Below are 14,229 nucleotides of genomic sequence, written 5' to 3'. Positions count from 1 at the left end.
TTCTGGAGGATGGCTGCTCAGAAAGTTCCGTTCTGTCACTTCTGTTCAAACAGCTGGGATTTGAGTGAACTTGACTGGGTTTGTGCTTCAGAGTTGAGATATCTATCAGCAGAAAAGGTGCAGGCCTGTGACTCAGTGCAATGTTTTGTGTTTATTCAACACTGAAGGTATTCTGACAACAGTGGGATGCCCATGGGGCTATAGAGGAAAATGAACAATCTCCTAAACTATAAATCTTCTGTGTTATTCACTAACCTATGTTTTTCTGGGTGCAATAGGCCTATAGTGATGTCCAAGTACATAGCAGCTTGTATTGAATGACATATTAAATGCACTGAATCAACTTATTATGACTCCCTGTTTCAAATGGATGCAATGCCCTGTTGAAAAAAAAAAACAGCATAAGCTAGTTTGGTATGTTTTGATGCTGGGATGCTGGTTTGAGCTGGTTTAAGCTGGTCCTTTGCAGGTTTATGCTGGTCTGTTGCTAAAATGCTTGTCCTTAGCTGGTCATGTGCTGGTCTTAAGATGGCCGGACCAGTTTAGGACCAGCACATGACTAGCTAAGGACCAGCAAAAACCAGCTAAGGCCTGGCCTACTCAAACCAGCATCCCAGTATTAAAACATACATAACCAGCATATGCTGAGTTTTTTCAACACGGTGAATAACTGAAAAGACATAATGGTTGCTATTGTCTTTATTTAGCTTACCAACAGGTGTTGGATCAACAATACAGTCCTACTCTAAAGCTTTGCATAGTGAAAGTTTGCTTTTTTAACATCTAAATATTTACTGGACAAATAGCCCTACTTTAGGGCCCTGGGCTACAGAGTTTGTTGAAGCTACATAGCCTCAATTTCAAAATGTAACATGATCATTGCAATCGATTCACTTCCGGTCATGTCCGAGCAGTCCAAGAGTCGATTCCGAAAGAAGCTGCTTATGGTGTTCTCTAAAAAAAATTAATAATAATAAAAAAAAAAAATTTAAATAAATAAAGAAATAAAGAAATTTTAATAATAATAAAAGTGCCCGCAGGGGGTGCTAATATTACTTTGTAGCATTATACAGATTTAAATATAGCCAATTTTCCTAGTGGCAAATGTAGGTATCCTGCAAGGCTTGCCCATTTTTTATGTGACAATGAAAGGAAATATGTTCAGATTATGTTTTTGACGTATTTATTGTTCTTATGATATATATGAAGACATAGGCCAGAGTTATTATAGTCGACTAAATCTAAATCCATTAAAAACACTTATTTTGTTAGACCTAGTTTCCAAGGCAGTATTTTTCATCTACATTTAGTTTAACTTGAGGTAATGCACACACACACACACATACATACTCGCACACACAAAACTAGTAACAATGTCAAAATTAAACAACAAAATTACTAAAATCGAAACAAAAAATGAAAATGAAAACGGAAAACCTTAAAATAAAAAATGATGAATTATGAAACTATAATAGTATCTCAATGAAACTAAAATATAACATTTATGTGGCTACTTAAATTAATAAAATAATAATAAAAATAATTATTAGAGGATTGATGACCCGCTGAAATGTATAGCAAAAGAAAATTAATTTTTTTGATGTTCAATACACAGTCCAAATACTCACTATAGGAGAATGAAATAACATTGTGATTCATTTCTCTCCACTTTATTTCAGTTACCATGAGCTTATTTCTGGCTGCTCTTTTAATCCTGCATTATTAATTGCTGTGGGTTCAAGGACTGTGCCTTTTTTTGTACACAAATAAAGTCTTAAAATGACCACACAGAGGTTAAAGCAGCCCAAAAGGGCTTTAAACAAAGCCCTAAAAGCCATTTAATCAAATACTTTTTTATTACCAGAAAGCAAAGACTGTTTGTGACTCTCTATCACAAATAAAGATGTTGAACAAACCAGACAAATAAAATCAACTTGATTTATATGAAATTTTCTTTAATGTGCACAGCATTATGTGAATTTACAGTGAAAGCAAGGAAAGAGAAATTGAGTTTTCATATAAAAATATGAATAAAAATACGATCTCATCTACAGAGGCAGGCTCTCTGAAGCAAACGCGTCACAATAGATACTAAGACAGAAGGTAGACAAAGAGGTGTCCGAATCAAAGCAGGTAGACAAAAGGTGAGAGAAGTGAGCTTAATATCAGTACAAAATACTATAAACCCCACACAAGCAGCGGCCTCTGATGCTGGAAATGTTAGTTTGCTGCCAGTGTGTGTGTGTGTGTGTGTGTGACAGTGAATAAACAGAAAATCAGACAGTTTTGTTTATGGGACAAAACTCCAAACCAAATGATTTCACTTCGTCCTGCAGAAACAACATTTTAAAAAAATGCAAAAAAAAAAAGTTCTTCATCTTCAAAGACTGCAAATAAAGTTTACATATATGTTAAGGCTGTGATAACTTGCTTAGAAAGTTCAGTCTTCATGACCTGCTGGAAGAACTAGCTTCATGTGACGTCTCTCTGGAAGTTATAAAGACATTCTCTGCCACTGAAAAAGCTTCGAAGCGTTACATGTCAGAGCCAGGAACAGTCTCTTTGTTAGTATATGCTGAGTTGGCAAAGGGTTCAGTGAGGGCAACTCTTTTGCCCCGTGTTTGGGCCTTCCACTATATATTTAGTGGCAACATGCAGTGAGACGGGCAGTCATGACATCAGCAGGGCCACACCTACTTTTTTAAACTCTAAAATTTGTTCCGTTTCCCCCGAGCCCGATCCCATAAACAAACATAAAACTTTTGGATTCCATAAACCCCAGTGATGATGACACCAAAGGTGATAGTACCCAAATGAAAGGACGAACTAAGCAAAACTATAAGAATCTACTACAGTATATATTGTTTACAAACCACAATGGAACTATTTTGGAACAGTTGGACGTGTCAATGAACGAAAGGGGACAAAAACGAACGAAACAATTCACAGCCTTGTCCCAGCAGGCAAATAGCTCACGCCAAAATGAAAATTCATACATTGTTTACTCAACCTCATATCTTTCCAAATGACTTTTCTGTTGAATACCAAGTAGACAGTTTGAGAAATATTTCATGTTTAATGTGTGGTCACATTTTCTGGTGTTCCGCAAAATTTTGCGGCTGAAATCCAGTTATTTCAATAGGAATATATAAAGATTTCTCCCCGATACTGTTTTCGCAAGTTGGTCACGCAGATTTGCTGCATTGTTCAACAGAAAGCTTCGTGGGTTTATACATCGCAACACATCCATGCTTTTTGCGCACAAAGTTTTGCCAGAATTTATTTTATTTTATACTTTTACATTTTTGTTTTCAAATATATGTTTTATATTTATATTTGTATACATATATATCCTATTTAAAGGAATAGTTTACCCAAAAATGAGCATTTTGTCATCATTTCCTTACCCTCATGTCGTTCTAAACCTGTGTAAATTGGAATTACTGTGGAAGTCAATGGGGACCATCAACTGTTTGATAACCAGAAAGAAAGAAACTCAGAATTGGAGTGATATGAGGGTGAGTAAATGATGCGTGAACTATCCCTTTAATTATACCGACTACTGTCAAACTCCAAAAACAAAAACATCAAAAAAGCACCATTAGAGTACCATAAAAGTGGTAAATATGACTCATCCTTTATGTTTCATATCACATGACTACAGTAGACTTGTGCACAAGTCACATGGATCACTTTTACGGTGGTTTCAGAGCGATGATCATGGAATGACACGAGAGCAAGTAAATAACAGAATGTACATTTTTGCATTAACTTCTTTAAAAGTCAGGCTAAAACGGTATTCCAACGGTGATAAATGCTAACAAATGACACAAAAATGAGCATCTTTGACAGACATCCCCTATACCCCAAGGACTCCAAAGCTGAGAGAAGACAAAGCTCATGGACAGAAGAGAGACGGAGAGGAGAGTCTTATCTAAGGGCCACCTAAATACAGTGCATCCCTCCATCTCTATTCACTTTTTCTTTGCCCTGTTTTTTTAGAGAGGTTGCATTTGAGGTTACATCTTCCTGCATCAGACATTGGTTTCCATTCCCCCACCCCACCCCATCCCTCTGGCTCTTTTCCTTCTCCCTGTCCTCACACCACCTTGGTGGAGGTGACCCGGACGCTGCTGAAGCACTTTCCCATGGCCTCGAAGAGCGGGTCGCAGAAGGTGTGCACACAGATGGAGTAGACTCGACTGACACAGTGGATCTCGATTAGGTAGCTCTTCACGCAAGGCACCACCGCCCAGATGTGGATGAAGGAGAGGATGGCGAAGAAGATGCCCCACACCAGGGCGAGCGGGATGCCCACCAGGGCCGTCAGCAGCCGGTAGCACCAGTATTTGGTTACTGTGAAGGTGGTGAAGCTCGCTTTCCACACGCCGTCAAAGCTGTAGGTGCCGGCAGGCTCGGCGATCACATCCTCAAAGTCCACCTGGAGATGAAAAGGATTTCTGCATTAGATCATTTTGTATCGGTTTTGTACAAATTTGTATTGGTATAATCAAAATAAAACAATTTCTCTAATTAACCCTTATTTTACAATATCGTGATCAAAAAATTTTCTGATCATCCTTGATATACTGCATGTCTTCTGCTTCCTGCTGGATTATCCATAAGGTGAAGGTAGTAAAAAGACTTTTAATAGTATTTTGAAAAATTATATTTATTTATATTTGTTTATAACAATATTATGTTTATCTATCCATCTATAATTTCTAAAAACCTAAATACATTCAAATAGATATGGAAAACAATAATAATATTATATCATAAAAAGGTAATATAAATTAAGACATAAAACTTAATGTATATTTACATTATTTATAATATTTGCAGCTTATATTTTAAATTATATTGCACTTATAATTTTCTATACTATCTTTGTCTTTTTATATCTTATTTATAATCAGTCTATCTATCTATCTATCTATCTATCTATCTATCTATCTATCTATCTATCTATCTATCTATCTATCTATCTATCTATGTCTAAATATTTAGATACATACAAAAATTTCAAATTAAACATATAGATAGATATAAAGTATAAAATAATACATTTTAGTCCTTACTATAATGCATTACATAACGTGTAATGCCAACCACAATTAAATAAAAGAGATTAAATAAAAAAGATATATTCAAAATATACACATGTATTTATGCGTGATTTTATATAATCCTTCTTTCTCCAAGTGGTACAGCATTGCGTTAGCAGCACAATGTTGTGGGTTCGATATATATATTTGTTATCAATATATTAACCTGGAGTATTTCTGCATGTTCTTATCTATATCAAGCAGACTGACATTAAGAGAAGCAGCATGACTCTTCGTCCTCGCCTCCAGCCGTCTCCACATTCCTCACAGACAGCATCTTTACACTGTCCAGCAGCTTCAGTCAGACCGGTATCAGCCATGCTCTAAACCTCCCGTATCAACCGCAGACCGGATCACCAAACACTAACATTTACAACAGACCTGTATATATAAATCTCCTTTAATAAGCCCTGCAAAGCTTGGTTTAGATGTTCCTAGAGCTGGCAAACCTCACACCGTCACAGTACGGCAGTACACTTGCTTTTCAGTGCAGATGTGTTGGTTTCAGTTGATTATACAGGGAAAAATACCCTGTCCTTCACAGTCACACGTCAAAGTCAAGATAGGGCTAATATTTATTTAACAACTCCTTTTTGCGCGAGCTAGTCAACAAAACATTTCTACTAATAGAAAAACAGCATGTTCATTGTCACTCAGTATGATTTTTTTTTTCCATTCTTAAAAGACCAGTTTAGACTTTTATGCATAGTCTTGTTATTCACTAGGAAAAAATGCTGGTTAACCAGCACAGTCTAATAAAGCTTGTTGACCAATAAAGGCTTGCATTTTACTCCTGCGAGAGTAAAATGATAAATTAGTTCTTGTCCGAAGGCTTGAAGCCATCATGGATCAAGCTGGCAAAGAAACACTAAATTATACAGTCTTACATAAGCCCGTCCTCCCCGTTCATTTATCTACAGTAAATCCCAATTGGCCAAACACATAGTTTCCATTAGTTGAATATTACAACCATGACTTTCAACAGAGTTCAAACGAACAGTTCTTGAGCTGACTGCACAGTGTTGTTTGATAACACCCTCACTGTACTGATAGAAGAATCCACTTGCATTCCTCAGACTTGGGGGCTTGTGATTATATGACCCCTCCACATAGTTCATAAATCACCGGTGTGCAGGGCAAAGTTTATGAAGGAGTACGGGTGCCACTTAAAAATGAAATCAATGTCAATTTAGTCATTTAAAAATAACTATATAAATCACTTTACAAACAGAGATAGCAGATACATTTAAAACTGTTTATTTATTAATGTCTAAAAATGCAATAGAATAAAGTAAAACATATGTAACCACATAAAAAAAATTTATATATATATATATATATATATATATATATATAAACTGACAAATAAATTGTCATATTTAAAAATTAAAAATTAAATGAAAAACATTGTTTATTTTTTTTCTCAATCCTCGATTACCGTGGCAACAGTCTGTGACTCATTTCAAATCACAAATTCATATGCAGTGACTAAAAAAAACCACCAAAGCCTTATGTATTCGCTCTGGAAAGTTTTCCACTATTGGTCATTCAGAAATTATAGCAGCTGTGCAAAACCGAAATGCTACAAGTATAATGTCACCCATTTGGGCTGTCTACGTGGGGGTCGTCTCGTCACCCGTCCCTAAACTGTGCTCTGGCCGTGGAATCCTGCTCCAGTGTGCTATTAAAAGAATGCACTTTTATTAGAGGAAAATATTCTGTTCCAAGGGAAAGCTATGCATGTGTTTCTGCACACAAGGGCCTTTGATGTGGATGACTGTGGGAGTGAGTTTGGACCACGAGTGCATCATAATCCAAAGGAACGCCCCATGTGTGTATCTGTGTGTGTGTGTGTGTGTACGGAGAATTTGTGAAAATGGAGATGGGAATTCCCTGCTACACTCTCCTACGCAAGACCACTGCGAGCGCTCAACCCCTTTTAAGGACAAAATAAAAGGACTGTGTGCACCAAACGAGTTTGGCTTGTGACATCAATCCTTAGCAAACAGCAAATTATTTTTTATAGCTTTCAGTGTTCTCTGGATTCAATTTTCAGTCAAATCATAGTAAGCCTTCAGTTGCATGTTTCCTCGGGGATGTGACTCAGTGTCATGTTGAGGAGGGAGGGAGAAAGCCGCGGAATGAAAGGGATGGGAAAAGGGCGGAGATGGATGCAAGGAGATCGTTTTTAAAAGCTGAGTGTATTTCTATTTCATCAGGTGACTTTTGACTTGTCTTTCTGAGAAAGTTGCTATGCAAGTCATCGCCCCGCGCCTAGGAAAGTTTTCTTGAAGAATGTTAGTTGTGCAGCCTTCACTCAAAAACAGGAAACTCGAAATATTTCCTCTATAAAAAAGGCCTTACTTTGACAGCTCTCCACTGGGAGTTACCAATGCAACATCCTTCAAAATGAATGCATGTAGGATTTCACAAACTCCTGCCACAGTTCCAGCATTTCACATAGTGAAGACAGCTGCTCCAGTGATAACTGCTTCCACCGTGTTGGGAAATCCAGCTAGTTCTAAGACAGTTGACCAGCTACCCTGCTCTAAACAACTGTTTGACCAGCTAGTTTAAGATAGTCTATGATGTTGTACTAGCTAAAGTAGCAATACTAGCACTCCAGAATCCAATTATAGGAACCAGGTGAGAGCAGAATCAAGTGCGTTTAAAGAAAAATAATGGATTACAATTCAAAAGAACTTGAAACCACCACTATATCAGTTTTCAAAGACAGCTGCTGCTTGTAGTAATTGTTTCCAGTGCCACCGTCACAAACTGACCACTGACTCACCACTTAAGTTATGAAGCCAAACTTTCTGTTGACTTGTAATGACAAACTATTAAGATTTTTTTAGTAGTGTGCACAAATTGTAATATTCGCCGAAAATTGAATAATTATAATATTTATATAATAATGCAAACAGTTTGGACTTTTAATAAATTACATTTTGTAATTTGTATAAAATATCACATTTACTAAAACAAAAAGTCGCATGCCCTTGTTTAATATTACGCTATACTATTGCGTCTTTTTTATTATTATTAAAGTGACTTTCCATGGGAAGAAAAGTTGCATAAAGCAGAAAAAGTGCGTGGAAAGACTTACCTTCACCACATCGTCATTTAAATGCTTAGGGTCACGGTTGACCAGGTCAATCTCCTTGGTGTGGACATCCTGAAGTGTCTTTTCGTTGATGCTGTCGTTATCCATTTCTTTATTATTAGGTTTGTATATGTTTCCCTGTTTCCTGATGAACGGTGAGTGAGCGTAGTCCTGCGGTTCCAAAGAAAACAGAAAATGAAGTTCATGAGCGTGGAAGGGAGACTGGGGAGCAACTCAGCACTGCCCTGGCATGGGATGGTTATAAGCGGACATAAATGAAGCACCACACCCCACTGCAACACAGCGGCGCGACCCGCCTCACGGGGGCGCCAGTTTACACTGTGCGCGTGCTTCTCTATTATTCCACAGTAGAAAATAATCTCGCAATTAAAAAGATTTACCTGTTGGAATGTGTTTAAAATATGTTAGTTATTCTTAACTTAAAAAAAAAAGAAAGAAAGAAAAAAAGTTTCTTAAAAGTAAATGCATTGCACTTCGACAACATTATATTGGATTAGTCAACAGTTCATATTTTAGCTAATTTTTATTAATAGCTAATATTATGCGAAATTGGGCATAAAGTGAACAGTGGAGGTATACGTGCGGCTTGCCGTACAAATACGTGCCAGGAAAAGATAAGACTTCAAATTAGCCAACATGCACGAAAAGACGCCAGTTGTAGGGCAAGTGCCAACACCGCCTTCATGTGTTGATAATCCCCTAAAAGTGTTTGAGTAATAAGTAGCTAACTCAGCTAAATGTTTATTTCAGAAATGAAACAATAAAGCCTGTATTGACATAAAAAATACAATATTTCTGAGGTAAATTGGGTGTCATTCTCACCTCTTCAGGTGCCCCGTCCTTGTATCCGCTAGTCATGCTGTCCCGTGCCTGAAGTGCGCGCAGATGAGTGTGTGGAAACAAGACAATCAGTAGAGAGGAAGCAGTGTGAGAGGCGTGGGGATATTGCTTACAGTGGGGAGTCCGTTCCCTTAAAACAGCCCTCTTTTCTGCATACTAAAGTCCAATAAAGCTTTTATCTACTGAGTCGTGTTTTATTTCTCCTGGAGTCTCTCTTGGCATGAAGTGGGAGTTCCTCTCAGTCACCGAGGACTAGCTGTGTGTTTAATGAATGAGACTGAAACCCTCCATTCTCCTGCCTCTCATAGAGCTACGCAGTATTAGTGGTTGGATATTTTGACGTGATTTTTCCCAAATGGGAGGCATATTTGGCCACTGTACCAACTTCTTTTGAACGAATCCCACGTACACTACCAAAAACATCTCCTCTTTTTTCATTAGCTCTATTTTACACTGTAATGTAAGGACTTTAGTAATGGTAAGTCATCACAATTATAAAGCAACAACGTGGAGGAGTGGGGCTAAATGAGGATTGTGTAATGACCAAAATTAAATGTTAAACAAATTATACTTAGACCTATAATTTTGCTAAGTAGCACCCTATCTTACATCGGTGCATCTTGAGATGATTTTCAAAATAGTATTAAGTGTGCTGAATACTTATTGGTTACTTTTCACAGTCCAACTTAACAAAGAAAAGTTTTGGTTCTGTATGGAAATTCATACTGACTTGGTGTATAAACCTGAAATGCAACTGTTCTAAGGTTGGTTTGCATACTGAAATGTACCTCAAGGCAAGACTAGTTTGGAATGTTTTCAGCAACAATAACATTGTGCAATCTGTTTTTTCTCTATTTGTCCAACTTTACTCTCACCTACTTTTTAGTGTGCAATTACTGTACCTAACACGTATTTGTGTATCTACGTCAGGTCCTGGCAAACTGAGGGATATTACTGGCAATGCAAAATATATATATAAAAAAACTACAACAGTGGTAAGGCAACTCAATAGCTCAGGTAAAAAGCAACACTTACACTTTTTTTTTTAGTAAAATATTCTACAAAGTCAAAATGCATAATGAAACTTCTAATAAAATCTAGCTTTTAAGAGCTCAACAGAACACTTAGATCCTTCTAAAAAAACATAAATTTTATGCAGGTACACCGTTATCCTCGGGCATATCTGCTGCACTGAACATCTCACCCTGAGGACTTTTCTCATTGCACAAGACATTAAATCTTGTCAGGTTAACATTCCATGTGCCACACACTGATCTCCATGGTATGGACTCTCATCAAAGAAAACAATCCATCCTTTAACTTCCAAAAATAATTTTATTTGCTGAAATGAGAGACATTTAGTGCTGTCTTTCATAAGCTGAGCTGTGTTCAGCATGTTTGCTACATGACATCATTCATCATGGGTGAGGAAACGGCACCTGAGCCTCTAATGTTCCATTGCACAGTCAGATATTCCATTTATTCTGCGGAGCCACTCAAAGCACAATCAATGGCAAACAGCATGTCTTTCTGGCTTTGCAAGTCAAACTAATCGCCATTTGGGTGCTTTTTTATCATTATATAAAGAAGTCATTAATACAGAAGAAAATGTGTTATATTAGTATAGAAATGCTCTTTAAGATAGGAATGCACCTAACAACCATAAATAGTTTATACACAGTTATCAAATCATTTAATTTACTCTTCTTGCTAAATCATCTCCAAACAATATAAATATTAGCTCAGAAATCGCACAACACTACAGCCCTATTGGAAGTAGTTGCATCATTTTTTTCCTTACAAGTACATGATACGCTTATTGCAGTGTTACATATCATGTAGTAACACGATATCTTAAAGTAATAGTTCACCCTTAAATGAACATTTGTTAACACTTGACTCACACTCAGGCAATCGAATATGTACAGATGAGTTTCTTCTGCCAAACTAATTTTGGTAAAATTTAGCATTACTATACTTGCTCACCAATGGATCCTCTGCAGTGAATGGGTGCCGTCAGAATGAGAGTCTAAACAGTAGATAAAAAACTTTGATGGCATGAGGGTGATTTCATTTTCAGCACATATTCATTTTTGGATGACCTATTGCTTTAAGGCTAAAATCTCAATCATTACATTATAATCTTTGAAAAATCTTGAATTATATATATATATTATATATATAAGAAAAGCTTAATTAGACTTACATAACAGTACTGAAAAAGCATGTCAGCACTAACGCCGCCCATTACGAGGGTGACGTGTCAGTGCCAAAACAACGGAATGAATATTGCAACTGTGCATTGAAATGAAAGAAAACTTCTTTCTATTCTCTGTACTTCAGAAGTCCAGAATAAATGATCCTTCAGCTAATAATCCTCCAACGGGAGGCCACAACATCGTGATAGAGATTCTGCAACACTTCTTTGCTGATTTAGATTTGCTCAGTTTTGCACAGTCTTGACATTAATGGACGACAAGCACCGTCCAATGCTGAAGAAGAACGGCCCTATAAACATGTCCATCAGGCTGGTCCAGATCACGTGGATGGAGGGCAGTGTCATCATACAGCCCTGGATCACTGGCATCACCACCCTGCAGAGGGAAAACAACTCATCATCAAGTGTTCTGATATAAAAGACTTATATAACAATCATATCAAGGTGAAGTTGTTCCTCTCTCTTTGTTCTGGGGTTAAAATATAGCCTGGAACATGTGTGAAGCATTAACCTTCATATCAGACGGTCCCAATAATCATCACCTTTGATATTGTTAACAGTCAGCACATATGCAAGATCTGTCAGTCAGCATGACTGGCCCATAACAAGCTTAACAAGCATCATTCATGTCTGTAACACCTTACATTTGAAAAATAATTTTAGGATGTTGCAGTACAATTGCTTAGATGTTCTAGATGGTTCTAGTAAAAACAGCCCATTTCCAAGTTTGTATATTTTCTTTCTTTTTTTCACTTGTTTTAGCATCTACCGGGGTACAATTCTAAATGCAGACAAAAAAACCAAGTAGACTTCACTTCTCCTTTTGAGGTACACTGACATCTTGACATTAGAGCGTATCTGGCTAATATGGCAGGTGTATTTATTCCTAAGCTAATGGGCAGGGTTGTTAAGTTTACAAACATCCACATGTGCTAATATTTCACCTAAGGAACACTGACCCTGAAAATGCTCCTGATTTTAACTACACAAGGGTCAAGCGCCAAGTTTCTGCTTGTCAAACTGCTAAGAGGCCGGAGAAAAACACTTGACTAGAATGCTAACAATCCAGTGTGAGTTATGTGCAGATTTTTCCACCGTGAAAATGCAGTCCCACCTGTGCTCTGCAAAACAAATATGCAAGACTTTCTTTGTGGTATTTTTTTTTAAATGCCAGTCTTTATCTAAGTGGGTAGTGACCAAGGCAAATATTCTGCAATTGGGCTGTGGAAAATACAGCAGAGAGCCAACAGCCTTCCCCAACAAGAAGCCTTTTCATACCAAATATGTATACAGCTGAGGATCCCGAAAACAATCCCTGCAATGAATGCCATGGGAATGGCCAGAAACGTGGTGAGGAACCGGTAGAAGATGAATTTCACCAGCTCAAACACAGCGTGACTGCCGATCCACACTTTGTCAAAGCTGTGCGTGGAGATGGGTTCAGCAATGATGTCTTCAAAACCAACCTGTGGAATCAAACACCAAATTTAAAAATCAAACTCTTTAGACTGTCGAAATAGCCCACATGTATAAAAAGAGAGTAAGTATCAAATTTATAGTTGAACTACACATCCTTAAATCCAATAAAGTCTGTTTTATTCATTCTTTATTTTTATTATTATTTTGTTTCTTTTAAACAAGAAACACATTAACTGGATAATTTAGTCTGAAATGCAAGTTAATAATACAAACGTACACAGCTGGATCACACCTGTGCTGATATTCAATGCAACAGTCTAGTGTGTGTGATATTAAGTATTTTATCTATTGTATTTTGTTACTATCGTTTATAAAACAATTGACACCTTCATGTATTTTCTATAGTCAGTTTTTTTTTACTTTTGTGTGTTTGTGTTAATGCAGTATTGTGTGCAAAACAATTATACCATAAATGAATTGAAAAGAAAATATAATAGGGCATGTGCAATTATGCATCAAATAAAACTCCTACAATGCATCAATGTGCACGTGAATGGCGATGCGGGACAACACTTCTCATCATAAAGAAAAAGTTTCTAAAATGAGCACGTTGTTTGAGGTTATATCACTCATGTATAGTCGGTTTAGACGCATGTATTTATAAATAAATGATAGTATGTAAGTGATGCTGTAAGTCTCGCGTTGTCACCTACCTTTAGGTGCGCGTTAATATCTTCAGGATCTCTGTCCGGGACGCTCGGCTTTTTTCCCAGTATAGGTTCAATCGATCTATTGAATTCATCCTCATCCATAATTACGTTTATTTCCATTTTTTCTTTTTCAAGTCCCATTTTGTTGTTGTTTTGGAGTTTCGCGGCGCGCACTGCTGTGTGTTGCGCCTGTGTGTACGCGCACTGTGCGCTCAGGGCAAGACGCGTCCACGCCCCTCGCGCAGTCAAAACACACAACGGCACTCAATTCACTGCTCCAAACAAATGTGAACCAACGATAAGAAACATTTCAGGGACAAATCTCTGTCTAGCCGTCCTATAATTGAAACAGAACGCAAGGAATGTTATCAGATTGCTATTGTTATTTCCTCTATGACATGAACCTAGTTAGAGGATTCAAATATTTTTCTCAGGGGTTTCCTCACGCTATACAGATTCATTCACCTCATTCAATTTATTAATAGTTTATTTATATGAAATGTTAAAATTTTTACAACTTCAAGCCATGGCTAGAAGTAAATCTTCCACCGTTACTGTAGTTAATTGCTTTTCACTGGATTCTTTGAATCGAGTGTTTTATTCTTTTTTACTATAAAAAGAAGATTCTTTACATACAGTAATGGTTTTATTTAAAAACAAGTAAGACATAGTTCCATAGTAAGGTTTTTTATTCTCGCCTTTTAACTTTTAAAAATCCTAAAATAAATTGAAATATTATTTGGGTTTAAACATTAACATCGAGGGCTTTGTATTAAATAGAAACATTATTACTTGATAAGGCAGTAT

The 14,229-nt window shown here is 37.0% G+C and overlaps 2 protein-coding genes across 2 annotated transcripts; both read right to left on the bottom strand.

The window, feature by feature from the left end:
* Positions 1-1,934: 1,934 nt before the first annotated feature.
* Positions 1,935-9,254, bottom strand: LOC128014504 (caveolin-1). Its single transcript, XM_052598125.1, has 3 exons — positions 9,058-9,254; positions 8,218-8,385; positions 1,935-4,441 (listed from the first exon to the last, which is right to left on the bottom strand). The coding sequence occupies exons 1-3, from the start codon at positions 9,091-9,093 to the stop codon at positions 4,100-4,102; spliced, it is 546 nt and encodes a 181-aa protein (XP_052454085.1). The 5' UTR covers positions 9,094-9,254; the 3' UTR covers positions 1,935-4,099.
* Positions 9,255-10,390: 1,136 nt separating this feature from the next.
* On the bottom strand, positions 10,391-13,721 carry LOC128013927 (caveolin-2). The gene is made up of 3 exons (XM_052597123.1): positions 13,426-13,721; positions 12,572-12,759; positions 10,391-11,669 (listed from the first exon to the last, which is right to left on the bottom strand). The coding sequence occupies exons 1-3, from the start codon at positions 13,561-13,563 to the stop codon at positions 11,519-11,521; spliced, it is 477 nt and encodes a 158-aa protein (XP_052453083.1). The 5' UTR covers positions 13,564-13,721; the 3' UTR covers positions 10,391-11,518.
* Between the last annotated feature and the right edge of the window lie 508 nt (positions 13,722-14,229).

This window comes from Carassius gibelio, chromosome B25, assembly GCF_023724105.1.
Source record: "Carassius gibelio isolate Cgi1373 ecotype wild population from Czech Republic chromosome B25, carGib1.2-hapl.c, whole genome shotgun sequence".
Lineage (NCBI taxonomy): Eukaryota > Metazoa > Chordata > Actinopteri > Cypriniformes > Cyprinidae > Carassius > Carassius gibelio.
The sequence above is the reverse complement of the archived record's forward strand: the minus strand, read 5'-3'. Positions and strand labels throughout refer to the sequence as shown.

Coding starts and splice junctions, on each gene's coding strand:
- LOC128014504 (XM_052598125.1), bottom strand. CDS start 9,093: ATGACTAGCGGATACAAGGACGGGGCACCTGAAGAG. Junction 8,386..9,057: donor AGGACGGGGCACCTGAAGAG/GTGAGAATGACA, acceptor TTGGAACCGCAG/GACTACGCTCACTCACCGTT. Junction 4,442..8,217: donor TAAATGACGATGTGGTGAAG/GTAAGTCTTTCC, acceptor TTTCATCTCCAG/GTGGACTTTGAGGATGTGAT.
- LOC128013927 (XM_052597123.1), bottom strand. CDS start 13,563: ATGGGACTTGAAAAAGAAAAAATGGAAATAAACGTAATTATGGATGAG. Junction 12,760..13,425: donor ATATTAACGCGCACCTAAAG/GTAGGTGACAAC, acceptor TTGATTCCACAG/GTTGGTTTTGAAGACATCAT. Junction 11,670..12,571: donor CTCAGCTGTATACATATTTG/GTATGAAAAGGC, acceptor TTCCCTCTGCAG/GGTGGTGATGCCAGTGATCC.